At 39.6% G+C, this 25409-nt stretch overlaps 3 protein-coding genes across 3 annotated transcripts; all 3 read right to left on the bottom strand.

The window, feature by feature from the left end:
- Nucleotides 1-1170: 1170 nt before the first annotated feature.
- On the bottom strand, nt 1171-8723 carry plk3 (polo-like kinase 3). The gene is made up of 15 exons (XM_083929128.1): nt 8405-8723; nt 7355-7462; nt 7124-7240; nt 6814-6943; nt 6599-6686; nt 6031-6126; nt 5713-5911; nt 5352-5478; nt 4966-5081; nt 4107-4227; nt 3924-4007; nt 3302-3464; nt 2956-3085; nt 2671-2781; nt 1171-2548 (listed from the first exon to the last, which is right to left on the bottom strand). The coding sequence occupies exons 1-15, from the start codon at nt 8618-8620 to the stop codon at nt 2351-2353; spliced, it is 2004 nt and encodes a 667-aa protein (XP_083785254.1). The 5' UTR covers nt 8621-8723; the 3' UTR covers nt 1171-2350.
- Nucleotides 8724-10247: 1524 nt separating this feature from the next.
- On the bottom strand, nt 10248-16495 carry cacybp (calcyclin binding protein). The gene is made up of 6 exons (XM_083928510.1): nt 16397-16495; nt 14317-14527; nt 14098-14194; nt 12862-12961; nt 12258-12352; nt 10248-11264 (listed from the first exon to the last, which is right to left on the bottom strand). Exons 1-6 carry the CDS (start codon nt 16412-16414, stop codon nt 11090-11092), a joined length of 696 nt encoding a protein of 231 aa, XP_083784636.1. The 5' UTR covers nt 16415-16495; the 3' UTR covers nt 10248-11089.
- A 687-nt stretch (nt 16496-17182) lies between these two features.
- On the bottom strand, nt 17183-19737 carry mrps14 (mitochondrial ribosomal protein S14). The gene is made up of 3 exons (XM_083928920.1): nt 19641-19737; nt 17811-17975; nt 17183-17709 (listed from the first exon to the last, which is right to left on the bottom strand). The coding sequence occupies exons 1-3, from the start codon at nt 19707-19709 to the stop codon at nt 17527-17529; spliced, it is 417 nt and encodes a 138-aa protein (XP_083785046.1). The 5' UTR covers nt 19710-19737; the 3' UTR covers nt 17183-17526.
- Nucleotides 19738-25409: the final 5672 nt, after the last annotated feature.

Below are 25409 nucleotides of genomic sequence, written 5' to 3'. Positions count from 1 at the left end.
GATCTTCATAAAGCAGAAGAGTGCAGAGTGGGGTCATTGTATGCTTGTCATCAATAACAGTATAGGATACAGAGACCAGGAGAGGACACTGGTAGGATTAAGAAACTTATTGTTGTTCTAAAAACAAAAGAATGTCATCTGCATAGTGTCCATCTCTATAACTTCAGTCGTGGCTGCAGAGCTTTGGACAGTCCTGTGCCATACATTTGAGATAGAGAGACAGTGGGGAGGGATACACCACTGACAAATCCATTTGATATGAGTGTTCTGCAAAAAGGAGAAAAGGTGATTTTTATCTTGACAAAATTGAGTCACCCACCACTATTATCCCGAGATGTATGACAAGACCCAAACATTGCTGTAGTTTCAAAAGAGAAATTATGCACCAAATATTAGAGGCAGTGTGATATATTTGACTGCAATCATACTTAATGTGATAAAAGCAAAATACCAATTTAGAGAATCAATGAGTTCCTCATAGCCAGTGTACTAGGAAATCAAACTTCTGCAGCAAATGCAGTTTTCAATGAACAAAAATAAGTACAAAATAAGTTAATTTTCAATAAACTTTATTTTTGTCCCACCCCCCCAAATATGTTACATACAAAAGGTGATCGGAATTGAACATTTTCTTCTGTCAAGACCATAACATTTACACAATAAATAAAAAACATGTATAAATAAAAAAATAAATAAACAAACAGGACATTATGTGCCAAAAAATAAAGATTCTTCTGAATTGGCAGATGGCTTTCACAATGTTGGGTTTTTTGAAAACACAATGTAATACTTGCATTCCAGGTCACAGTTTTTAGGATACAACTCTAGGTCGAGAAAGCAATGTAAACCCATAAGGATTACAGTACAGTACAACAGCGTACAATGGGATTTTTTTCTCCATAGATAATATTACAGGGCTATATACTTATGATGATCAGAGTTTTTCTAAAAGCTTATACCAGGTATTGAGTGTAGTGCTATTGGACTTACTCTTGACTTTGCTCAAAAGTACAGAAGTTAATCCGACCTGTAAACCCCATCTCTCAAATCTTGTTTGCATCCAGCTTGACATTCACAAAGGGTTGTTATTGCACTATACAGAAATCCCTCAGAAAGGCACTTTTGTCCCCCTCCCCCCTCCCCACCCTCATTTTCAAACCAACAGTTGTTTACCAGCAAATGTGGCGCACACACACATACATTCACCTACTGTTTTGTGAATTTAAAACTGAATAAATTTTAAAAACCAAAGAAAATGCCTTTTGGTATATTTAAAAACAAATAAAATATAACAAGTGGTAGTAAAATATTTAGCTTTCTAGATGAATTTACACCAAAAAAAAAAGTGCAAAAATTGTGTTGCTCCCATAGCCCCTTTAGTATGTTGTGTACCACATTAGTGAAATTTGTTTCTAACAATTATAACATAAAAGACAAAAGTAATGTATGATCAGAAGAAGCAGTAGCCTTCCCCAAACCATAGCATTACCATCATCAAATAAGGCCAGGAATGTTATCTGTGCATGTGAGGTCAAGATCGTAGTGTGATCCTATAGTTGGCTCAATTTTTTATTTTTTTTAAAAATGACCAAGAAAAAAAAAATAAATAAACGTGCACACCAAAGAGGCCAGAAACCAACTGAGGGTAGGAGGGCCTCTCTCTCTCTCTCGCTCTAATCAAACCACAGTTGTTCCCAAAGCATCTCTGCCGCAAGATCACAGTTCCAGTGCAAGTCAACACCCTAAAGGACCTTGCTGCTAAAATACTTTTGGAAAATTGAGCCTAAAAGAATTCCAGCCGCAAGATTATGCTTGTTACAATGCAAGCAAATAAAACTATTTTAGTGTTTGGATACCTTTTAACAAACCATGCCTGGATTATCGGCCATCGTGGGAAGCTGAAAGCTGCTGGGTGGCTCAGAGATCCAGCCAAGAAGCAGTGGTTTTGAGTGAGGATGGGTAATTGGGAGTTAGGGTGTTCATTTAGGCATCTGTCTGGGAGGGATTCATCATTTCAGTCCAAGTAGGAGTCTCTTATTTTAGGCATCAATACCTTCCAGGTGGACACCTTTGAGGCATAAGCTGGACAGGCACAAACCCTTAAGGCAGATGCTGCGTTGGGCAACTTCCTGACTGCTTGATGATTATCAAGGTCAATCCATTTGATAATCAGCTGCCAAAGCACCGGTTCAGACAAGAATATTTGCACAACTCCTCTGAACAGCTTCCCATCCGTCAACTGAACAGGCGTAAAGTCATCTGGAACTGCCTTGAGAAATTATATCAACCAGTCAGGACGCCTCTAAGGCATCTGCCAATCAGGCAGCCTGGGAGGCACTGTGCGGTGCTCTCAGGCATCAGCATGGTGTTGGAGCAGCTGGACCACGTATCGCAGTCGGTGTCTCAGTTCAGAGGTGCAGCCCATCTCATTCAGCATGCTGAGGAGGTAAGTGTATGAGACACGCTCCCGGCTGATGTATGTGAGCAGGTAGGAGTCATCGGATGACTTGCACAGGATGATCTTGGTGTGGTCTGCGTAGAAGTTAACCTGATGGGATTTAAAACAGAGCATGAATGGAAGAAGAAGTGGTCCATAACTCAGTACAAGAGTTATCGAAGTCTGTAAATGGCTATTAGTCTGAAATATAGAATAAATTAGCTTTTTCAAACCTGTAGAGTGCCATTGTTGAAGAGCATGACAAGAGCGTGGTCAGTCTTCACCCACTGGAGCAGCAGAGGAGGGCAACCAGATACTTGGTCCTCATAGTGCAGATCTCCACCCTAAAGAGGACAGGAAGTCAATCAATCACTCACAGGTTGTCACGTTAAATCATAGTCCAGTTGCTCTTAAATTAAGAAAGGACCTAGTCTTCTGTGTATACAAACAATTGTGAATTCAATGCAAATATATATTTAGTATGTGAATAATCTATCCAATGACTGCTTTGCTCATACCTCCATAAGGTTCTGCTCCATGTAGTTGGCCATGAGCTCTACAATTTGTTTCTGGCTGCGAAGCTGCTCAGGTAGAGAGTTGGCAGGGAAAGTGAAGTGTTTGTTGTCAGGTAAACAGTAGTGGACTGTCCTGGTTAGAGGGGAAGGAAAAAAAAAGTTAAAGTTAAGGTTTTCAAAATCAAAGTTAATTTTAAATGAGGATTTATCAAAATGTTGATATGGATGTCTAGTTGGAACACATTGGACCAATTCAGTTACTTAAGTCAAGAAGTTCCAAGTACAGGGTATTTTATATTAAAAAAATAAATTAAAAAAATAAAAATCGGGGAAACAACAAGGTACTTACTTGCGTTGGTCACAAAGACTGAGACGTGTCCCCTCATTGAAGAGCACACCGATGCTTTGGTTTGAGAGCTGGTAGCCAAAACCATATTTGTTTGAGTAGTCGACCCATTTAGTCACCCATAGGAAGGACTGGGGCCTGGACAAACACGGTGGGTTTCTAGTGGCTGGAGAGATAAGAAATTAAAAAGTTAATGGAATAATTTCACAGCATAATAATATCAATACTGAGTAAATAAAGGACATAATAAACATAATGCTTCAAAAGTCTAGAAATCCGCATTACACAAAAAATATATAAAGAAAGATGCTGCAAATGGTAAGATATGAGCTTAAAAAGTTGCTCTATGCTACATGAGTCAGCAGATGTGAGAAAATGGCTGAGGCTTGAAAAAGATATGGTTAATTAAGCTTATCTGTAATTTAAGGCAACAGAAAGTCACTGATCATGTTAAAAGAAAGGCGTTCTGTTTTGCTGCTCTGTAGCCTAATTTCAGGTGCAAAGACTTAAAAAGGTTACTCCGCTGTGTCCATCAACATCAATGTCATTGATCTGACTTGACAAACATCAGTAATATTATTATACTGTAGGCCAAAGATGCTCAGCCTGCTGTGTGCTCTCCTACCTGCAGGCATGGTAGCCAGGCAGCTGTTGAGAACTTTCACGGCTGACTCAGACACAGCTGCAGGTGTCAGGATGTCCTCGCATGCTGGAGAGAAAACAAGAGTTGCATTAAACACTGATCACAGAAGAATGCAATAAAATGTATACATGCATTCTGAAAAAAAAAAAAGTATCGGAGACATACGTTCAGTGCTGCTGGCTGTGGTGCCCTTGAAGGAGCGGGAGATTGACTTCCTGGATTCCTCCTCAGCGGGAGTCGGCTCCAGAGGCACGGAGCTGACCACGTGACCAATGGGACACGGCACCTGAGCAGCAGCAGCAAACAAACACGTTTGTGAGAAGAAAAACAATCAAAAGTGATAGTGAGAGAAGAGGATGGAAAGAAAATGATATGTCAAAAAAAAAAAAAGAAGTTAACCACAAAGTTAAGAACAGGATGAGACATTGTGAACGTTTTCGATTAATGCTTTCACATTTGCAAAGGTATATAGTTTGGTATATAGTTTCTAATCTCGTGTTACCACAGTGGTCTTTTTGTAATAATTTGACATTTGTTCAATATGAATTTAATGGTGACTACTTTGTGTTATCAGCATCTTCTTTACAACAACCTGGTTTTTCAGCACAGGCCGATTATCAAGCTACAATGAAACATTCACACCAAAGATCAAACAATGTAGTTCCTATTGGGCTCTATAAATAGCATCTAGACCAGTCTGATGAGGGATTGGCCAACTGAGCTTCCTGCTGTTGTGGCATTTCGCCTCAGCTCTGAATCTTTTTAAAAATGCATACAAGATAGTCTGTAGTAGGATTAAAACGCATGTAGTACAGAGTAAGGGGAAGGAGGGATTTTGCTAGGTATGCAGCTCTAAGATACTAGAAAAGAGAACTGACCTCAATAAGTCTAATGTACTTCAGCAGCTTCTCACTAAATTTTCTCTTCAAGAGAATATGGCTGCTCACACTTAATCACTTTTTGTTTTAGGTAAAGAATGCAAACTTTATTTCTCTTGCAAACAGACAAAGGATTAAATGCATACCTCATTGGGTCCCACTGTCTTGTAGCTGATCTGCCTGTTGATGGAACATTTAACGATGCCAGACACCAGCTTGGAAATGTCTTTATCATCTTTATCCTCGCATGGAATCTTCTCCACTGCAAACCAAAGATTGTTGCATTGTAGTCACAACATACATGTTTAACCACAGGAGCGTTTGAACAACTACAGTACTTGTCGGAAACGCTTGAAGGAAACCCAAAACAGAATACAACCTGTAGTTTAAACATTGGTTCTTGTGAGACAAAACCAGAACAACAAGATGGCAGGTGTTGTGCATAACTACATTAGGCAGGGGACAAATATGTAACGAGCAGATGACCTAGTTTTTGCATTGTGTCACTGGTTTCTGGTATTTGACTGCTTACCTTTCGCTTTCTTCTTGCCAAAGAAGCTCTTTGCCATTTTAGTGAAGAATTTCTTGGCAGGGCTGGGGGGGTGGAGCTCTGGCACCATCACACAGCTGCTGGGGGGGAGCTTATCAGGGGTGAAACCCTAGAGGAAGAAAAAGGCAGAGAGGGTGAGGAGGATATAAGAGAAACAACACGATGATAATGATGATGGTGGTGATGCGATGTACTGTTCTAGTTTCAAGCACCATTGTCCCCACTCCCAAAAATAGCACTATGAGCTTTAGTTAATGGGAAGTGTGTCTATACATGGATTAAAGGCATCAAATCCCATCATTGTAATTATAATTTAAACTGACTAAATTAGACTTTTGCGTACTTTGGTGAAAAATTCGTGGTTGAGGATTTGATCCAGTGAGAATCTGTCACTGGGGTTTTTCTGCAGGATGCCTGAGATGAGTTTCTGTGCAGCGGGGGAAAGCGAGGATGGCAAGTTGTACCGAACTTCCTTTATACACTTGTAGGTCTCCTTCAGGTCGAGAGTCTCAAAAGGAGGGTTGCCACACATCAGCGTGTACCTGAAATGTGATAAAGCAAGTCAACTCAAGTCACACAATAATGATTCAAAATAAATACATTCTACAGCATCAAACAAGTGTATTTTTTTAATATACATTGCTGGGGAAAAATGACTCACATTACACATCCGAGGGACCAAACGTCAGACTCTGTGCCGTGGCCCTGTCTGTTGAGCACCTCAGGGGCCAAGTAGTTTGGAGTCCCACAGATTGTTCTGAGGAAAACAAGTACAGGGTAGATTTAATGCCTCAAACTACTTCCTGTTCTGTAGATGCACCGTGCAAGGAAACATTTTTTCTGTTGCACTCATTCTTCTGGTATTCCACAGGAAGGTGTCAAACTAGTATTGAAACTCTGCACTAACAGCAACATTCAACTGCCACTTGGAAACCGGTTTAGTTAGGTACTTACCGGGGGGAAAGAAGTGGGAGGAGGAATGTGATTAGTAACAGACTTAATGGTTTTAGGCCAATGTGTATTATTCAATCCTAGAAAATGGCTAAGACTGTTACAGTAGCCACTCATGGAGTCAATGATTTTAACCAAAAAAAAACCAACAAAAAAAAAAAAGGTATAAATTGTTCCAAAAACAATTTCTCTTCAACCCTCCATTAGAGAAATTTAAAAACAGTAGCAGTAGTAAAGTAGTTTAAATATTATTATTTTTTTATTTAAAAAGTGCATACTTTTTCCTTTGCTCCACTGTCTCTAGCTTGGCAGCAAGGCCAAAGTCTCCCAGTCGCAGATCCATGTTCTCATTGACAAAGAAGTTGCCTGAAAGAGACAAAACACATGTTGAGTCAGCATTCCACAGATAACATGAGCCTGCCCCAAAGTCACAGCGGATTCCTGGGATGCTTGCCGTCTACGTACGCCACGTTTTGGCCATACGTTGGCATACCTAGTTTGAGATCTCTGTGCAGGATCCCTCTGGTGTGGAGGTACTTGAGGCCGGATATGATCTGTCTGAGGTAATATCGAACTTCTGGCTCTGTGAGCGTGTGTCTCGCCTTCCAAATGTGTGCCAGGGACTGCAAAGACATCGAGTGACAATGAGTGAACTGTTAACCACCGTTACTGCTGTAATTCAGGTGGGTGCCCACAACGCTTCATGAATAATGATTAGGCTGATAGCTTTGAGTACTTTCAATAAATAAATAAATAAATAAATAAATACAGTGTGCGTAGTCTATCGTGTCACTGAGTCTCACCTTCCGACTGCAGAGCTCGAGGAATATGTAGATGTTTTCTGGGTCTTCAAAATGATGAGAGAATTTCACCACATGCTTGTGCGACAGGGTTTTGTGGAGCTCAATCTCATTTGTTATCTGTTGAAATATAACAACCTTCAGTCAGTTTGTGTCTACATTTTCATCCTAACAATTCAGATATTTTATAAATGCATGGGCCTCACTGCAAGACATACTGAGATTATAACCCACCTTGTCCCTTTGATGTGGTTTGGACACCCTGCTCTGTGGAATCACCTTCACGGCATACATTTTGTTGCTGGAGAGGTCTGTCATCTCGTAGCATCGAGCAAAGCCACCCTGAGGGTAGACAAACAGGATGATCAGTTAAGAAAGCAGAAGGTTGCAATGCCTGCAATAGCCATAAATATTCTGGGTCTGAGGATCAATAGCTGTACCGCATTCAAAATGATGATTCAAAGAGGAAATGACCAATCTAGAACCAAATCTACTCAAATGCAACATTTTATAAATCAGGATCATCAACTGGTACGCATTCCGTTATTGCCTTGGATGATGATATGCTTTTAATAAACGATAATCAAACACACTAATGTTTACTGCTGTTTCTTCACGCACATTTCCTGATGCAATAAGGACTACATGCTTGAGGACCTGAGGGTTGAGGCAGACACAGCTGCTGCATTCATTAACCGTTAGACTGACGGAGACGTTTCCAGCTCTGCGGCAGGCGGCGGAGGAAAAAGAAGAACTGGCTGGCCGCCCGACGCAGCGTAACGACGAGCAACATGTTGATGCCGTCGCTCCATTCATACAGAGCACACACACGGTGTCAAAATCATGACAGCAGCGACATGGTGAGGGGGGGGACATGGCATAGTCAGGTATATCATTAGGATAGCGGTAGCATGAGATGTCATTTTTAATTAAAAAAGGTGAGAATTCTTGTGCATTATATATATATATTTTAAAAGGAGGTGTTGCCAAACATGTGTGTCCACATGCGCTGGGCACACCTTGCGCCTGATTCATTCAGCAATGACGCGCACAGCAGGGGGAGATTGGCCACATCCACCACGAGGTCATTCCCTATTCCCGCATTAGTGTCACACCTGGAAAATGGTTGATAATTGTAATCATATGCACCTTCCGTATCGAACTGAACACATCGATTCGTTAACACAAATTCTAGATCCATCTTCCGCCTCAGATAAAACGCCCAAATAAAAGCATTCCTGTGGTGAAGCGAGACAAGCTCGTGTGAAATTTAAATCGCCGTACCTTTCCCAAAAGCTTGCCTTTACTGTAGGATCTCCCCGTTTTGGAGTCTGTCACCACCTGGGCCAGCTCTGGTTTGGTCTGTTCGGGTTTATTCCTGCCGGTTTTCACCGGGGCAGAGGACTGTTGGGGTCCACGCTCCGGAGCAGACTTAAATAAATCCGCGTTCATGGCGTGGCAAGAAATACGCTGCGCCGCGGTGAAACAACCGGTATCCATTGGATTCAGTGGTATAAATAATCAGTTCGTGTAGATATCCGTTTTCGCTTTTTTTTCTCAATAGTCGGTCTGATGCGTAACGATACGTCCGCTTAGTCCAACCGTATCCATCTGGCGTGTCTGGGCACGGCGCTCCTCAGCCTATATAGGCGAAGGGCGACGTCACGGAGCAGGGGGGCGGGGGAAGGTGGTGCACTGGTGGAGAGGATTTGTTCAGGGGAAAAAAAACATTATGTGGAATGTAAAAAAAATATGAATGAAACAGAAACAAAAGAATCGGTCCAGTCGATGTAACTCATGTGTCTATGCTGCAGTGAGGAAAATGACACGCTGTAACCCGAGCTTCCGATCTTTGTCTTCTTTAATCAACAGTTGATTGAATGGCTCCCCGGGACTGATGCGACGATGCGCAGCGTCACCCCTCTGAGGATACTTTTAATCTAATGTTTTTATTGTTAATACGGTTATTACTATATACTGTGATAAGCCTGGGCTCTAAAGCATTTTGTCTTTCATTATCTAAGAGTGATTGGTTAAAAAGTGCAAGTAAAAAGTTCAACAAACTTGGAATTATTCAACATTTACTGAGCAATGAAAAACAATCTTAATGATTTCCAGTTTGCCACATTCAGTAATCTATTTATATAATTTATGTGTATGTTGTAAATGAATTAACATAGTAGAAATTGCATAATATATCCCCAGCTGGCAGCAGTCATACAGCTATACTGGCATACTACCATGGAAATATTACAACAGGTCATATAATATGACCCCTATCGGTAGGTCCAAAATAGTTATGACTCATAAATTATTTAGGATCTACAAATCGTAAAAAAAGAATCTTATAATTAATTTAGGAAAACTGCAGGCACAGGAGTTTGTTTTTCTGCCAAAGTGTGCAGAATCCTACACCATAAAAGCAAAATACTCAAACATATTGGGAGATTCCCCCACCCGTGTGTGTGGGTGTGTGTGTGTGTGTGTGTGAACTTCCCAGAAGAAACCCATGTAAGCTACTTGTTGCAGCTTGCCACCTGGTGGACGAAACGTGCAGCTGATTTTTTACCTCCCTTTATTCACCAGTCTAAATTGTGCTGTGACTTTAAATAAAAAGCTGTTCTGCATCACAAACACTAAACTATGTGACCATTTTTTATCCAACAGTGGCCATTGCTCATCTTATTTTAATGTTTGGATGAAGGTTTGTATGGATTGAAAAAGCAATGTTGTTTTTAGCTGTGACCAGCAGCTCTACTCTGCCGGTCCGCACAAATCCCCCCACCCTTTGTCAGACAGTTTTTGCTTTAGAAGGGTGAAAGTTTGATTGGAAATTAAGTGTTTGTGAGGTGGATGCATGAACATACGTGGTCGCAGACAGTTATTGTACTTGCGCCTGTTTTTTTCCCCAATGGGTTAAGATTGAGTTGATGTATTCTTGGTCTTGATATAAAATACCAACTTTCCTGTGAGCAGGCAGGCCTGCAAAGGTGTATTTAAATTATGACTACACAAAAATTTAACTCTGGGGGCAGACAAGTATAATACACTGTTGGTTAATAACACGGAGTAAAACATGCTGACCAGACAAAAGCAAAGCAGACTCAGTTCAAGATATTTGTGAGAACTTTATGAACAACCCAAGGACCGACTATGACAAAAGCTTCAACGATGCTACTGAACACAGGAATTACAGTGTGAAAATGTCAATATTAAGAAATTACAAATAATGTCTTTTAGAGTTTTACACTGTGCAACTGGAATGGATCAAATACATGAAATCATCAATCAAACACAGACATATGCGGTAATGTTAATTATTACACTGGACTGATGCAGGAGCCGTACCATCTTTGCAGCTATCATTTGAGTTACTTCTGGAATGACAAATAAAAGGCTGATATGAAGATGTAAGCTAATGTACACTTGATAATATCGTAAATATCAGCTCAGTTTAGCTGAACAGTTACAACATTAAGATGTGACTAACAAACAGGTGCGACATATTTCATTTACCCATGTCCAATTTAACTATAATTTACTTAACAGACATTAATCTCGAGAAAAAAAAAACTGCATTGTGGTCCTTTAAACCATTAAATCTGAAATGACCACAGCAACAACGCAGTGGTTTCTTGCTGCATCAAGGATGCCATCTGCTGGACACTGCTTACACATCTGTACAGGTACTTTGTGAGCATTTTCTTGAGAGGTCTCTGCATTATGTCCCATGACTATCAGGTCATGGGTAGGTTGATTTATAAAGCATGGACAACATAATGCCACCCATGGCTTATGCATTCATTCTGAAACTTTATTTATGAGCTGTACACTGAATTGCTAGATTTTGTGGGATTATGATTTTAGATATGTTGGACTTCACTTCATAACATTTAATATTCAAGTCATGTCAAGTGCATCCCTGGCACCTCTCATTTGGTCCTGCTGTGGGAACACAGCAAGAGCAGTTCAGAAGTCCATCATGTCTTCTCCTCCTCCTCCTCCTCTGACTTTCTTCTCTTGGGACTCTGACCAGGCTTTGTTGATGGTTCTCTTCATCTCGTCATCTCCCTCTGAGTAAATCTTCTTCAGCATGCTCATCAGGCCATCGCTGGGGTCTGCATTCTGATCAACATTGGGTTTACTGTGCAGGGACAATAGGGTGACAGTTTTAATGGGTTTATTAGTAGAGCTGGGATTCTCATTCTCAACCTGTAACATGCACCCAGGTTGCATTTTAGAGTGACACTTGGCTCACAGACTAAATAGTGCACTCCAGTGTCTCAAAGGACGCACTCACACTGGCCTTCCGCACCGTGCCCCGGGCTTTAAGGTACTTGTCCGACCCTCCCTCTCCCTCTCCCCCCTGTTGGCCAGCCCGTTTGTACTCACACTGCCTGGGCCTCGTGCAAATTCTTCTTGCCTGTCCATACATCGTCACGCCGTAACACGTCACATGCATTGAGATGTCATCGCGATGCATCACTTTGTGTACAAATCTTTCCATAGACCTCAAGTCTTTGTGCGTCTTGTCGACTGTTTTTGAATATTTTCATAGACCAAATCTGCAGTAAACACTCCACCTCACACCAACGTGAACCTTTCGCCGCCATTGTTGTTGTTGTTTAATGTCTGCGCATGGTCCGTCTTTTTTTTTTTTTTCTATGTCCGAACAGGTGCACATAAAGGACGTGAGAGCCGCCGTAGGCCTTGTGCTCATACACGTGCTCTACAAAAGCCCACCTCTCTTAAACGGGCTGTGGAGGGCCAGCTGGCCACAGCTAGGTGCGGAGCAGTTGCACTCACACTGGTCAAACGCACCAGGCTTTACCCGCAAAACCTGTTTTGGCCCGGTGCGGAAGGACAGTGCGAGTGCGCCCTAAGTGATGTTTGGAGTGATTGGCTGGACGTGTCATTTATGGTATTTTTTTACACAACCGCTCACGACAGTTCCGTCCTTAGCTACTGACAACATTCAGTTTTAGCAGTGGTATTTATCATACACATCATCATATACTTTGCACAATACCTTGTACTAATGAATCCATTGAAGCATATAGTGGAGTTAAGTCATTTATAATCCCTACTCTGTGCATATTATAAAATGAATCTATATTCCTTATTTCTTCAAACTTACTCTTTCTCTTTGGACTGCTTTTCCACCATTGTTAGACACTCCCATTTCTTTGTTGTTTGCTTCTTGCACATGACCAGGACCATGTCTGTCTTTATCTGTTTAGGGGGGAAAGATGGTTACAGTACAACAACACTAGTGCTAATGTTGAATACAGCCATTGGCAAGAAAATAGACCACTAGATGCCCATGTTTCTTTGGTGGTGCTGGATCTATAACAAACATTTGGCAATTGCACTTGATGAATCACATTTTGGGGTCTTTTTTTTTTTTTTTTTTACCCTGGAGTGGTCAGAAATGTATCCTAAGTCAACCGTACACAACAGAACACTTAATCCTTTACACCTTTCTGATCCAGAAAAAAAATGGTACCACAACAGGTTCTAGTGTGTGCTAACAATCTTTAAAAACAAACAGACACTGTTAGATGTAAAGAGGTGTAATGGAAAAAACTCAATCTTCAAAAGATGAAGTGTTATGGCTTAAACATTGTTAGAAATCCAGCCAATTTCCCCGCTTCATATTTTTGACTGGTCAAGTAAAAAATTAATGTCACTTTCTATTAAAACACAGTTTATTCCTTTAAGTGATGATGGGCTTTATTCACCTTTTTATAGCTGTCCTTTTCATCAATCGGACATAACAGGTTGAGAATTGTCATCTGATGGTTTTTCCCATCGAGATCCTTTACCAACACAGAAAATGAGCTGCAAAAGACAGGATGAGCAAATACAATTAATTGTATGGTTAGTGGCCATGATGAATAATAAACAGTGTGTGTGTTTGTGATGTAACACTGATTCACTGAACTCCCAGTCAGCTTTAGGCAAAAGCTGAGATCTCTGCACATTCACAATGTCCCCTACTGCCAAACCTTTCACAAGGACAGAGGTGGAAATTCTTTACAGTCAACTGCAGAAAAAGTAAATAGCACCATCTACTGTTTAAAAAGAGTATTGCATGTCAGATATTAAATGATATTAAGGTTCCTTTACTAGTTATATGTCTCGAGCCTTCCTATTTATCTGCAATACTTTTACCCTATCAACCCTCACAGACCCTGAGGTCCTCCGGTGCTGACCTTTTAAACATACCACAAGTAAGAACCAAACAAAGGGAGGCGGCATTCAGTTATTATGGTCCCTGATTGTGGAACAGCCTGCCGGAGAACCTCAGGGTCACAGAGAATGTTGATGTTTTTTAAAAAGAGGCTCAAAACCCAACTTTTTAATCAGGCTTTTAACTGACCTGCTTAATTCTTTCCAATTCCTTTCATGCGTCTTATATTTTTTAAATTATTTTTTAGCCTCTATACCTTTTTATCTTATTTCACTGTTTTAGTCCAGTGTTTCCTCCCTGGCCTGGGTGGCTTGAGAGCTCTACACTATGGTGTGGAGCCTCCTGTCTGCCTGGGCTGGGGAGTCTCTGTGGTGGTGCCCCCAGCAGCAATGGACCATGTTTCTACTCGGTGTGCTAAGCCCCCAAAGGTAGATTCTTCCTCACCTCAGATCTTGGTGTCCAAACAAGTCTCCTAAGCAACCGCTAGTGTATGTGTGTGTGAGTGTGTGTGAGTGTGTATGTCTTTGTGTGTGAGTGTGTATGTCTTTGTGTATCTCTGTGTGTATATTTTGGGGGATGGGAGGTTTGGGTTTTCATGGTGTTTCCTTGTTGTTCATGTTTTGTTTTTTGTTTTTTTTGCTTTGATTATCTGTAAGGCACGTTGTCCTACTGGCAAAGTATGAAAAGACTGATTTGATTTGAATCAAATCGCAGATTTACTGTCTTGCGGGGTATCGTTACATTTCTAATAGTGTGTGTGTGTGTGTGTGTGTTATCACCGCACCTTTCTGTAAAGTTGACCTCCACATTTTCTGATGGAATTTTGTGCACATCCTTCAATGTAAGGTAAATTTTGACAAATTTTTCAGACTGGTCCCACGCTGCATAGAAGAGGCAAAGGTATGAACAACTTTCAAAATGCTTTTTCAGCACTTGCAAACATCTTAACTATTGAACTTTCTCACAAACGACAGTAATATTTTATTAAACAACAGCACCATACCATAGTTGGTGATCTTGACTGTGTACGCGGCTTTTGAGGCAGCAGATGGATCTGCCTCTCTCTTGGCTTGTTTCTCCTTCTGTTGTCGTTTGACTGCAAGCTCCTTCTCCACCTTCTTCTGCTCCTGCTTTAGCAGCTCCTGCACTCTTTTCCTCTCTGCCTTCTCCAGGAGTGAGCCCAGCTCCAGCAAATCTGCCTCCAACTGGTTGATCTGTATTGGTGGAAAAAATAAACAGTATTGGACCATTTAAAAGACAGTTTGTCAGAACATGTTTTTTAAGATAAAGGGTTAAAGCCCAAACTGATTATTTTTTTTATTCAGTCTACATTCCAAAACTGGAATTGTTTCACCATAGTTTGATCATCCTAACACATCATATCTGAAGTTAAAAATACTCAATATTAATTTCAGAAAGGTTGCACACAGTGTTGTTTGAATGTCATCGTAATACTTATGGTAATTTTTGTTACTGTAAGAAGAAAACAACAACCATATTATCCATGTTTGGTGTCGCCTCTTAAATATTTAACTTAGTTTCAGCCCTGATAATAATACTTATAGTTATTTATGTTGTATTTTCTTCTTTTTTGCCAAGAGTCTTGTTTAATAATGCAGATCACACCAACTGGAAATATAAAATTGAAGTGTCTATCACACCGACATAACTCTACTTTGTAAGACTAAGTATCAGGTGCCCTAGACAAGTTCTTAAAAGTGATGTTTTATTTTAGCCTGGTTTTACCTTGTGGAATCAGTTAAGTGGGAGAGAAGTGATCGGTCTATCACAACACACAAGAGAAGCAAGTAGTCATAAAATGCTAACTATGTAAATAAGTCAGTGTCTTGAGATAACTTTTGTTATGATTTGGCAATATGTGTACATAAGATTGAATTGAAATTAAATTGACTGATTATCTAATACAGAGGGGTGGGACATTGATGGTTGTTAGTTTTAGCCAATTTATTATTTTTGAGTTTAAAGTTTTCCATAGTGGTCAAATATGATTTCAAATCTGTGTCTTTAACGAAATACACTGCATCAAAGTGCATCAAAGCATATGATGAGCACCACATTAATAACAATTGGAGGATAACAAATAGACGTAAGAACAAAATAAATACATACACAAAGAGATAAAAATAATGATAATTTAAAAAAAGGGGGAAAAAGTAAAAAACACCAGAGGACATGTGCAATGAAAATTAAATTGAATTAAAGATATTAAAGTGTGAGCACAGATTTATAGTTTTGATAGCTTTCTTGTTATTAGCAGAGGATATTGACTTGATTTAAACCTCCAGCTCTTTAATGAGATCACAAAAAAATGGGTTTTAATTTGGCAAATTTACATTTGTGGATGTAAAACTTTGCAAGAATTAAAATTAGATTAATCAAAAAAATATTATTTTTCAGCTGGAGCGTCACTCTGTACAAAGCCAAAATGGACATTTTGCAAGAGGAGCTCAAACTCACAGCAGATATATCAAGTTAATCTACAAATACCATGCCACAATTTACGGGTATATTCAGATTTCCAAAGCAGATGAATAACAGTCTCAGAATGGGAGTCACAAACTCACAGACAGTGTGGCACTGCAGCTCTAGATCATATTTGAGTTTGTTTAAGAAGGATTTAACCGGGTAACACCGATGAACAATTTAAAATTATGTACGTTTTAAACAACAAATAATGCGCGGACGTTAGATACGTCAAAGATGACCGGCAGTTGCTAGAATGTTCCGGTGAACTCCAGTCAACGCTAGCTCACTGTTAGCTAGCTCCTAACACATGCCACCAAACATGACTACGCACTGTTATTATCTTTAGCAATATACACCAGTGAATTAAGATTCAATATATACATACTTCTTAATTACAAGATAAAGAGTTACCCGCACCACTCGAGCGGTTTACTGTTGCTTTCTAACGCGCTAAATTAATTACCGTAACTAATGCTAGCTGACGTAACTTAGCGTTTAACGCTAGCGAAATTCAGCCACTTCAGCTAGCTAATACCAGATACACCCTAGATTTGCCCTGTCGGCGTATGCAAAACCATGCTATACATGTTGTTTACCTGTTCGGTTAGATCCATTTAGGCTTTATCGGTAATGTGAGTTAGCCAGAAATATATCGAGTCCTCTTTCAATCTGCGCTACTTTCACTTGAATGAGGTTCTTCTTCTTTTATTTTTTGTATTAGTGGCGGTTGGTAAGCCAGCCTGTAGGCACACTACCGCCCCCACTGGACATCCATTAGGCACACAGATTCAAATAAATATCGTCTCACTTAAATGTTGCTTTAACTACCGAATTACTTGACAAGATTTCTTGTTATGCATTTCAGACTACATAGCTTAACTTAAGGAAAACGTGGGAGTGCTGCATGGGGTATAGTGGGAGATGTAAAAAAGAAATCAGGTGCTCTTCCAAGATGGGGGCACATGGTAAAATAAAAACACAATGACAGTCCAGTTTAGTAGGTGGGGTGGAAGTTGAAGATTACTTAGCACAATTTTTATGGGAAATTGTAGTCTGTTTACACCATGTATATAGAGTATCATTATATTAAATGCATATATCGAAATTACACGCTCTTTACATCAAGGTTATAAGTTAAATTAAATATTAAAACTCCATCCTGTATTCTAGGAAGTCCACTAAGTAACAACTCAATTTAATTTTTCTAAATTTTTCCTCCGCAATCAGAAGACTACTTTTAGAAAACTAATTTGTGATGGTGGAGGAAAGTATGGTTTTCTTTGACAACATTTATGCCAGTAACAATAACATGGCTAGATTCTGTATCAAATTCTATGATAAACAGAGACACGAGTGAAAAATGTTTATAATGTACAACAATATTTATTTTTATTTTTTCTGAGTACAGTTAGTTACATGGACATTTGTTCCTCTGAAGTCGCATTATCATTTTCTGACAAACACTCAACAGAAAGGATCTATTAATGTCCTCAGCATATACAAAATACTGAAAATATGCTGCAGTAATGTCAGTGGATTCACTTCAAACATTAACATTTTCCAGGCTTTTGTTGGTAGTGGTGGGACTGTGATTACCTTCAATACCTCTACAGACTCCAGACACTAAAAGGTCAAAACATTGTTGAATGTTGATGTCCTGCTCTTCTGACAATAATCACTTTAACAGCCTGATCCAATCCGACTCCAGTGTCCAATGGATCCCCAGTCACCATCTTGCTCTCAAAACCCCAGACATCTGGTTGTAGTCAGCCATGTGACGGAAGAAAATCCGGCTCAGTCGCCACCTCCTCTTCACTCCCCGAGGTCTGGAAGTCATCACACACCTGTTGCGTATTCTCACAGGACAGCTGTCTCTTGGTAACGCTGCAATTTCTTTATCTGCCACTTCCTGCAAAATATTTTAAACTGTTTAGGAAATGTTACTTGTGTTTTAAATAATTTAAAATTGGTACGAAACACTGACAAAAAGTTGCAGTTTGTTCATTGTACCCGAAGCTCTTTGGGAAGGATTGTGTTCTTCCTCAGGGCATTGATCCGTAGCCTCTCATCAGCATAGTCAAAAGCCATCTGTCTTCTCTTGACATCCCTCAGCATCCTCCAGTCAACGTAGTGACACCTCACCTGCTCCACCGCCCCCCAGCAGCTCCGCAGGGCCTGCACACAGTGTTACGGCAGATGTTGTTGACAGCTAATCTTACGCTCTGGTCACTACACACAGAGTGAATGGCTCAAACTGAGTTGCTCTCAAGATCTGAGCCTAATTAAGTTACGTTTTGGACTCATTCTTAAAAGCCTTTTTACAGATGGTTGATTGAAAACACTGGTCACTGACATAAAGAAGAGATGTACATAGGGAAAATATGAATGCAGTCCTACCAACTGATCATTTGGATTCATCCACACTGTTATATGGTGTGGACAAGTACAGAGTCAGCATGGTCTTTGAAGAAGAAAAATACAGACTTTACATATTATATAATTCAAAGTCCCACTCTGTTATACCTAATGTAGCTGCCAAATATAACCAATTTTGATGGAGACAAAATTATAGATGGAGAAATTAAAGAGCAAACATGTCTTTTGAAACAGACACATATGCTTGATTTTACTGTCATTAGTTCATGCATTTTTACACTTTTGGAAACACTGTCAAGTCACGTGAAGATGACCATGGAGCTCATGTTGTAGGCTCTGCATCAGTAGCCTATAATCAAACAATAAAGACAAATGGATGACTACGTCTATTTTACAAACAACTCTGTACGCTATAATCCAAATTCAGATAAAGGGAAGAGTTTAAATAAAAACCATTGTTATTTTTCTGCTTTGTAATTCATTAAGACAGGAACTAAGGCTTTTTTTTGTATATTGTGTACATAGAATAATTCCTTTGTTAGTACTGCAACGGGGAAATTCGATTTTTTCACTTTATTATTATTTTTCATGTTACACACACACACACACACAGGCCCGAAATACACACACATGCACAAACAGGACCTATATACGTGCAGTTAATGAAGAGATGTTAGAGCGAGGGGGCTGCCAGTGACCAGCGCCCCGAGCAGTTGGGGGTTCGGTGCCTTGCTCAACAGCACCTCGATAGTGCCCAGGAGATGAACTAGCACCTCTCCAGCCACCAGTCCACGCTCCATTCATGGTCCACACAGGGACGAACCGGCGACCCTCCGGTTCCCAGCCAAGTCACCTATGGACTGAGCTACTGCCGCCCCTATACATGTATATTAGACACATTTAAAAACCCCTGATAACAGTTTATAGCAAGCGTGTTTTCCTTCAACAAATGCAACGAGACAGCAGCCTCTGATTCACCTTCCTTCATGACCTATTCCCCCCACCAACCCGACTTCTGCGTTTGCACGTCCATGTGCGCAAACATTTCATCTCATAGTAACTCTGAGACTCACTGGTTGACTCAAGACAAAAGAAAGGATGTGAAGACGTCCGTGTCAGCCGTTCACCTTCATGAACAGGCTGACATAACAGGTAAGGGAGCATCTCAAACCCGTTAGCTTCAGAAATGACTTCAAATGTGTTACTTTTCTCTTGAGATGTTTTCTCTATGGCACAAAAACGTTTACATTTTAATCCGAACCGCCAGACACTTCCCTTACTGTTAAGTTTTTACGCTTATTAGACAGAAAGAGGCGTTAATAGCGTAGCATTAGCTACGAAGCTAAAGATAGTAAGACTCACTAGCTAACACTGAACACCTCAATCCTTCTGTCATAGATTTGAGATGTAGTCTTAATTAAAACACCTAAATCACACAATTCAGCGTTAAAATGGGTAAGTTACCTGCTTCGGGGCGCAGGCAGCGGAATAAAGGGCATTTACCCCTAAACATGCTATCCTGTGGGCTGCCATATTGAATGATTTTGACGTGCAAAGGCAAAACCACTGAAGGAGGATGGTAACACATTGGGAATATCGCCACCTATTGAGCAGGAGTGTGACAGGATAACAAATATGCAGTTTTGTTGATCAATCATTCTATGCTTCTTATCCAATAATAATAACAATAATACACTTTATCATTAGAGCACCTTTCATACAAAAAATGCAGCTCAAAGTGTTTTACACTTGAAGCATAAAAATGAGAAGACAACCATTAAGATAATTAAACATGCACAAAGCAATAGGTGGCACTCAAGAAGAACAGCACTTACAGCATTATGGATAAAATAATAAATAAAAGAGAAGGACAAACAATCAAAAAGTTTTTAAAAAATTAAAGAAAATGAAATTATTGATAAAATCATACAATAAAACAGCAAAATAGAATAAAATAATCCATCAATGTTGCACTTTAGCTGAAATTCCCTATAATGGATAATCAAGAGGTAATTATCCCCTTTGAATAATATAGTAGGCAATTAAGTATGGATATCTATTAAAGAACAACCTGATTATGTAACTATTATTAGTTTATTATGAGACATCTGATTGCAAGATTAGATTTTGTATCAACACTGATGGTTGTCACCGATTTATGGTTGTCAGTTTTTTTTAACAAACAGAAAGCAGAGGGTTTCTGTTAATGACTGTGTTTCAGACTCCTTAGCTTTGTCCACCGGTTAACCACAAGGGTGTGTCCTTTCCCCCTTACCTTTTTTTTATTTGCAGATGAATGCAGAAGCGTTAAGCAAGGCAGGTACCTAGTCAAATTCTCTGACGACACTGCACTGCTGTCCCTTCTTCCGGGACTTGAAGCAGGACATGGACATCTTGTTGGTTTTATTTCATGGTGTGGCAAAAACTGCTTAGACCTAAATGTGTCTAAAATCAATTATAAGCTACTTAGTTTTAGACGCAACAAAATCCCAGCTGAAGATAGCACCATCCATGGCAAAACTGGGAAAAAGAGTTACTTCATATAAATATCTAGGCACCTTTTTGGACAAGACCCTGGAATTTGGTGTGAGCACTGCAGACATTGTGAAGCGAGAGTAACAGAGAATCCATCCTCTCCACAAACTGAACTCTTTTTCTGTCAGCCTTGTTATTCTGTCATTTATATCAGTCTTTTATCCAAAGTCTCCTGTGTTTCTTCTTCATCTGCTGGTTTCCCAGCCTTACACTGGACGATAGAAACAGCTTGTTCAACATTATAAAAACATGTTCCAAGATCACAAGAGTGAAATTTAGGGACCTGACCAGTTTTTTGTCACTAACAAACTCTGAGGAAAGCAAACAATATTTTTTCTTCTCCAGGTCACGTGCACGTTTAAAAAAAAAAAATCTTTTATCCCCTCTGCTATTCGTCTCTTAAATTCTTTATAATAAATTATATTCCCTTTACCGTGTGCATCTTATTGGTCATACATGTGCAGCCTATGTATTTATTCCCTTTATTCAACTGATCCTTGATGACACTGTATACCTTGGCATTCTATTCTATTATTTACTTTATTAACTTATTCTCTATGTATTTATTGTGTACTGTGTTTTTGTACTGTGCCAGTATAGCTGCTGAAATCAGTTGCCCCTGGTGAGACTAATAAAGTTTGATGGCATACGTGAGTTCAACAACAGTTTTAGGCTACCTTTTGCAGTTTTGACTTGACTAAGGAGTCAATCCCATGTGAGGACTTGCATGTTATAGACCCTTGTAGTAGTCTACTTGTAAAAGCCCAATAGGTGGCAGCGTCGTTCTATGAGTTTAAGCTCATACGCTCTCTTTCCCACCACCTACCAAAGGATTGGTGGTCTGGTCTCTCTTGATGCTGAATCTAAACCTTATGTCTAACTGAAATCCTATTCTTCTGAAACCCAGGCATATTTTCTCCCCTGACACCACTAACAATGAAACTCTTGTTCCTTATGAAAGTACATATATAAAACAGTGCACTTTGGTCTTTTTCACCACATGTGGTTCAGCAGAGCACTGTCCTAAATCCTTTTTATAGAAAGAATTTAATTCTTCCAGATTCCATTAGAGTTTTCTTAAACAATCCCCATTAATTTCGGAGCCTTGAGCAGATGCGTTCTTGGTTAAATATTAACACATGACAAACTGCAGGCAGTGCTTCCTCTATAAAGAGCAACATTATGAAGCAGGCTGTAAAATCTGTACAGGCTTGAATTAAATAAAAATTGATAGTAGATGAAGTGCATCAACATCGCTTTTATAACAGATATTGGTATTTGTAAACCTGCCGTTAAATATGTAGCATCAGAACAACGCCACAACCACTATAACCAGTTGAGGTCAAAATATTCATCTGTCTTTTAGTTTCTGGGTTAGTAGGAGACTAATCTTTTCAAAACAGTGTAATTGTAAATCTACATGGTTGTCAAGCAAGAAAAAAAATGCTAATTATTTATCATTGTCGTTTGACTGCAGCAGCGTATATTAATTAAAATGCCTTTTGACCCTCAGTTGGTTTTGGCTTCTAGTTCAAACCCCTCATGTGGCTGTTCCAAGATCGTAGGAAAATCATTCACTCTGTAATTTCCTTTACCCCCACAGCAAAGAGATGTCAATGGCTTGAGAGGATCTGAAAGGTGACCTTCTACGTTTTCATATGTTGTAAAATTTATGATGTCGTCTGCAGGCTGCCAAGTTCTGCCGGCAAGATTAAAGCTTTGTGTTGGTTGGCACAGACACCTTCTTCAGACCTTGATTGGTGTAAACAACAAGACTTTTTCTCATTAAATTATGTAAAAGTAAGTCAGCTGCCACATGTAATGGTAAACTGCATTAGACAAAATATGAAAAGAATGAGAACATGTTACTAACATCAGCAACTAACATCAGCAACTGGAACATTTTTCACAAAGTATCACAAACGCTAACTACAACAAGGTATTCTAGCCACAGTTACTCATTATTACTAGCTCTACAGCCTGACTGTTTGACAGTATAAAGAATGGATGTATGATGCTTACTGAGCTGATGTCTGTGCTTTGTGTTAAGGAACCATTGGAGAGAACATACTGAAAGAAACCCTTGATACCTGGACTTTTTATACTCTACGAGTGGATAATACAAATGACAGTTTACAACGCAGTCTCTTGTCAGATGGCATCAAAGAAGCAAATGCATATAAAGGCGTCATGTACACAGGTGTCTTAGCAGCAGTGGTCTCATGCCTTACAAGGGGATTGAGACCTCAGGCTGGATCATAGCAAATACTTGGGAGATTTGGGAACAAAGCCATGCAATATAAAACTGATCTGTTCCTGAGATGGGATAAGATTCAGTGACACAGCAGACCTCATCCATAAACTGGCAGCAGTGCAGTGAACATGGTCCAATTGATGTCTCTGAGCCTGAGACTACTGGTTTCACTTTAGTATTGCAGCACCATGTAGAATTTGAAACCAAATGAGCGACTAGGTGTAAACTAATCTTTTTGTCATCCAATAATGCCCAGGTACACGCATGGACTGCCTGCATCCATATAGCACAGGCAGTTTTTTTTCACACAAAAGGCATCAAGGTATCATGGATTTTCTTCACTCTGATCTCCATTGCCTATTCAAATGCACGTCCATATTGCTGTATCAAAAGGAAACCATGTTAAGGAGATTTCTTATAAAGCTCTATAGTTAGGCTATTGCCCTACATGTGACTCATTCTGTTTGAAGGTAATCTCTCTGATTCAACCAAGAATGACCAGACAGACAGCCATGGACCACCAGCTGTCCTTCCTGGTGTTCATCACCTCTATCTTCTGCTGAATCTAGTAAAAAAAAGGTCTTCTGACCGATTAAACAGAATGATCTCCAACATAACCACATGGAGATGAAATATTATGGCAAGAGGGTTTCTATTCATGTGGTTGTTTGGGAGTGTTTGAAGCAGTGTGTATTTCAGATGCATTTTTATAGTGTTGCTAATGTGTCAATTTTTTTCCTATATGGCTATTGTGTTAATGAATTGTGTGAATAGATGCAAAAACACACATATGTGAACAGAAACGAGCCTAGTCTCCATGGTAAACATAAACAAAGTCTACCACTTCTGATAACCATGATTTTTATAGATACAATTAAACGTGTAAGCAGTTAAAGACGCTGCTGTGTTTAAGTGGGTGGGCTTTCCTACTTTGGACCTAACTGTGTACAACATGGCCATCCTGTGAACATAAATCGCACCCACATAATTACACTGTACCAGTCAGGAGCAAAATAGTAGTGAAATGTATATTAATAAAACTTAACAAAGCTTAACTTTGGCATCTGGGAAAGAAGGTGATCTCAGACTGCTCAAGGCCATGGAGTATAGCATCACTTTTCAGCAAGTATTCATCGGGTAGTTCGAGTGCAGTTATCTCCAGCTGCTAAAAAATGTTTATTATATGGGGTCATAATGTGGTAGAAGTTGGCACAGAAAGAGGTTTCATGACAAACTTTGGATTACCTAATATTCGTTGTATAGCTTAGCAATGATCAGGAAACACAACTCAGTGACCTAATGACAAATAAATGATTAAATACTATAAATAAGCCAGTTCTTCTCATGTTGGACCAATCTACAAAAAGTGTTCATTCTTCTTTTTTCTTTTCTTTTTAAAAATATTTCTTTACTTTAATTCAGTGTGTACCTATTGTAATCAATGCCAAAGATATTGTAGTCACTTAGTGTCAAGAAAGTGTTATGTCTTGACAGCCCAGTCTATACAAATGTGGTGAAGTGATTATAGTACATTTAAAGTATTCCACTCTTTTTATGAAACTAATCAAATGCATTAAGTACCTGGTGCAAAGAGGAAAAAAGGTAACCGTAACATATTTCCTGTATTTCTCTCGCTAGGTAAGCTAAATAACTCTCTCTGTACTCGACATGTCATAAAACTTCACAAGCGGAGCAACAGTTTTCAAGACTTCAACTGGACCACTGTTTTATCCCGGACGTCTCTGACAAGCTTTTTTTCGCCTAATGAAAAGAACCAAGCATGTGTTGCAGTAATTAAAGTTGATTTAATAAATCATTGACAAAGTAAACCATTCAGACTGGATTTTTGATCATGGAAAACTCATTCTGTCATGCAACTATACAGTATTTAAACAATGTATAAGTGCATGGGGGAACTGAGACAGCAAAATTAGGGGAGAAAAATATCTTCCACTACTTTATAACCAAATACAGTCCCTAGTTAGCTCAGCAGTGTTTGGCTTTTGTGTTACATGTAAACCATGTTAACATGTTTCTAAAATATATGAGCATTATTTGGTTATCCGGTGCGCATTGACATTAGGCACCAGGCACTGAATCAGCAGTCTTTAGCCACTACGATACCTTCACTGACACGTCAGCATGGGAATTCCTTCTCCTCTTAGTAATCAGTGTCCATTTGAAGCAGATACAGCTCATTTAGTCGGAGGCCGTGACCTGACTGACTCAGAGGTCTCTGCTTTCCAGACCTCGGGAATGTCTTTATTCCCAGAGGAGAGAGAGAAAGAAAGGAAAAGAGTGAGCTTGGTCAAATTTATGGCATGCATACAAGCCTATTGTATAATTACACCCTAATTGACTAAGTTCACACATACATGTTAAGCAATGAATCACACACAAAAGACCTATCATGACTTTCAAAGAAAGCCCTCTTTACTTCAATG

The sequence above is a fragment of the Echiichthys vipera genome, assembly GCF_963691815.1.
Source record: "Echiichthys vipera genome assembly, chromosome: 15".
In the NCBI taxonomy this organism is placed as follows: domain Eukaryota; kingdom Metazoa; phylum Chordata; class Actinopteri; order Perciformes; family Trachinidae; genus Echiichthys; species Echiichthys vipera.
Note: the sequence above shows the minus strand (reverse complement) of the source record. Positions and strands in the feature narration are given on the sequence as shown.

What these genes read in the sequence shown, in the direction of transcription:
- plk3 (XM_083929128.1), bottom strand. Translation starts at nt 8,620, where the DNA reads ATGGATACCGGTTGTTTCACCGCGGCGCAGCGTATTTCTTGCCACGCC. An exon ending in ACAGTGGAGCAAAGGAAAAA is followed by an intron (nt 6,127 to 6,598) that starts GTATGCACTTTT and finishes TGTTTTCCTCAG; the next exon opens with AACAATCTGTGGGACTCCAA. An exon ending in TGGAGCAGAACCTTATGGAG is followed by an intron (nt 2,782 to 2,955) that starts GTATGAGCAAAG and finishes TGTCCTCTTTAG; the next exon opens with GGTGGAGATCTGCACTATGA.
- cacybp (XM_083928510.1), bottom strand. An exon ending in GAGGTCAACTTTACAGAAAG is followed by an intron (nt 12,962 to 14,097) that starts GTGCGGTGATAA and finishes TGTCTTTTGCAG; the next exon opens with CTCATTTTCTGTGTTGGTAA. An exon ending in AAAAGGACAGCTATAAAAAG is followed by an intron (nt 12,353 to 12,861) that starts GTGAATAAAGCC and finishes CCCCCTAAACAG; the next exon opens with ATAAAGACAGACATGGTCCT.
- mrps14 (XM_083928920.1), bottom strand. Translation starts at nt 19,709, where the DNA reads ATGGCAGCCCACAGGATAGCATGTTTAGGGGTAAATGCCCTTTATTCC. An exon ending in CTGCCTGCGCCCCGAAGCAG is followed by an intron (nt 17,976 to 19,640) that starts GTAACTTACCCA and finishes CACTGTGTGCAG; the next exon opens with GCCCTGCGGAGCTGCTGGGG. An exon ending in TCCTTCCCAAAGAGCTTCGG is followed by an intron (nt 17,710 to 17,810) that starts GTACAATGAACA and finishes AATATTTTGCAG; the next exon opens with GAAGTGGCAGATAAAGAAAT.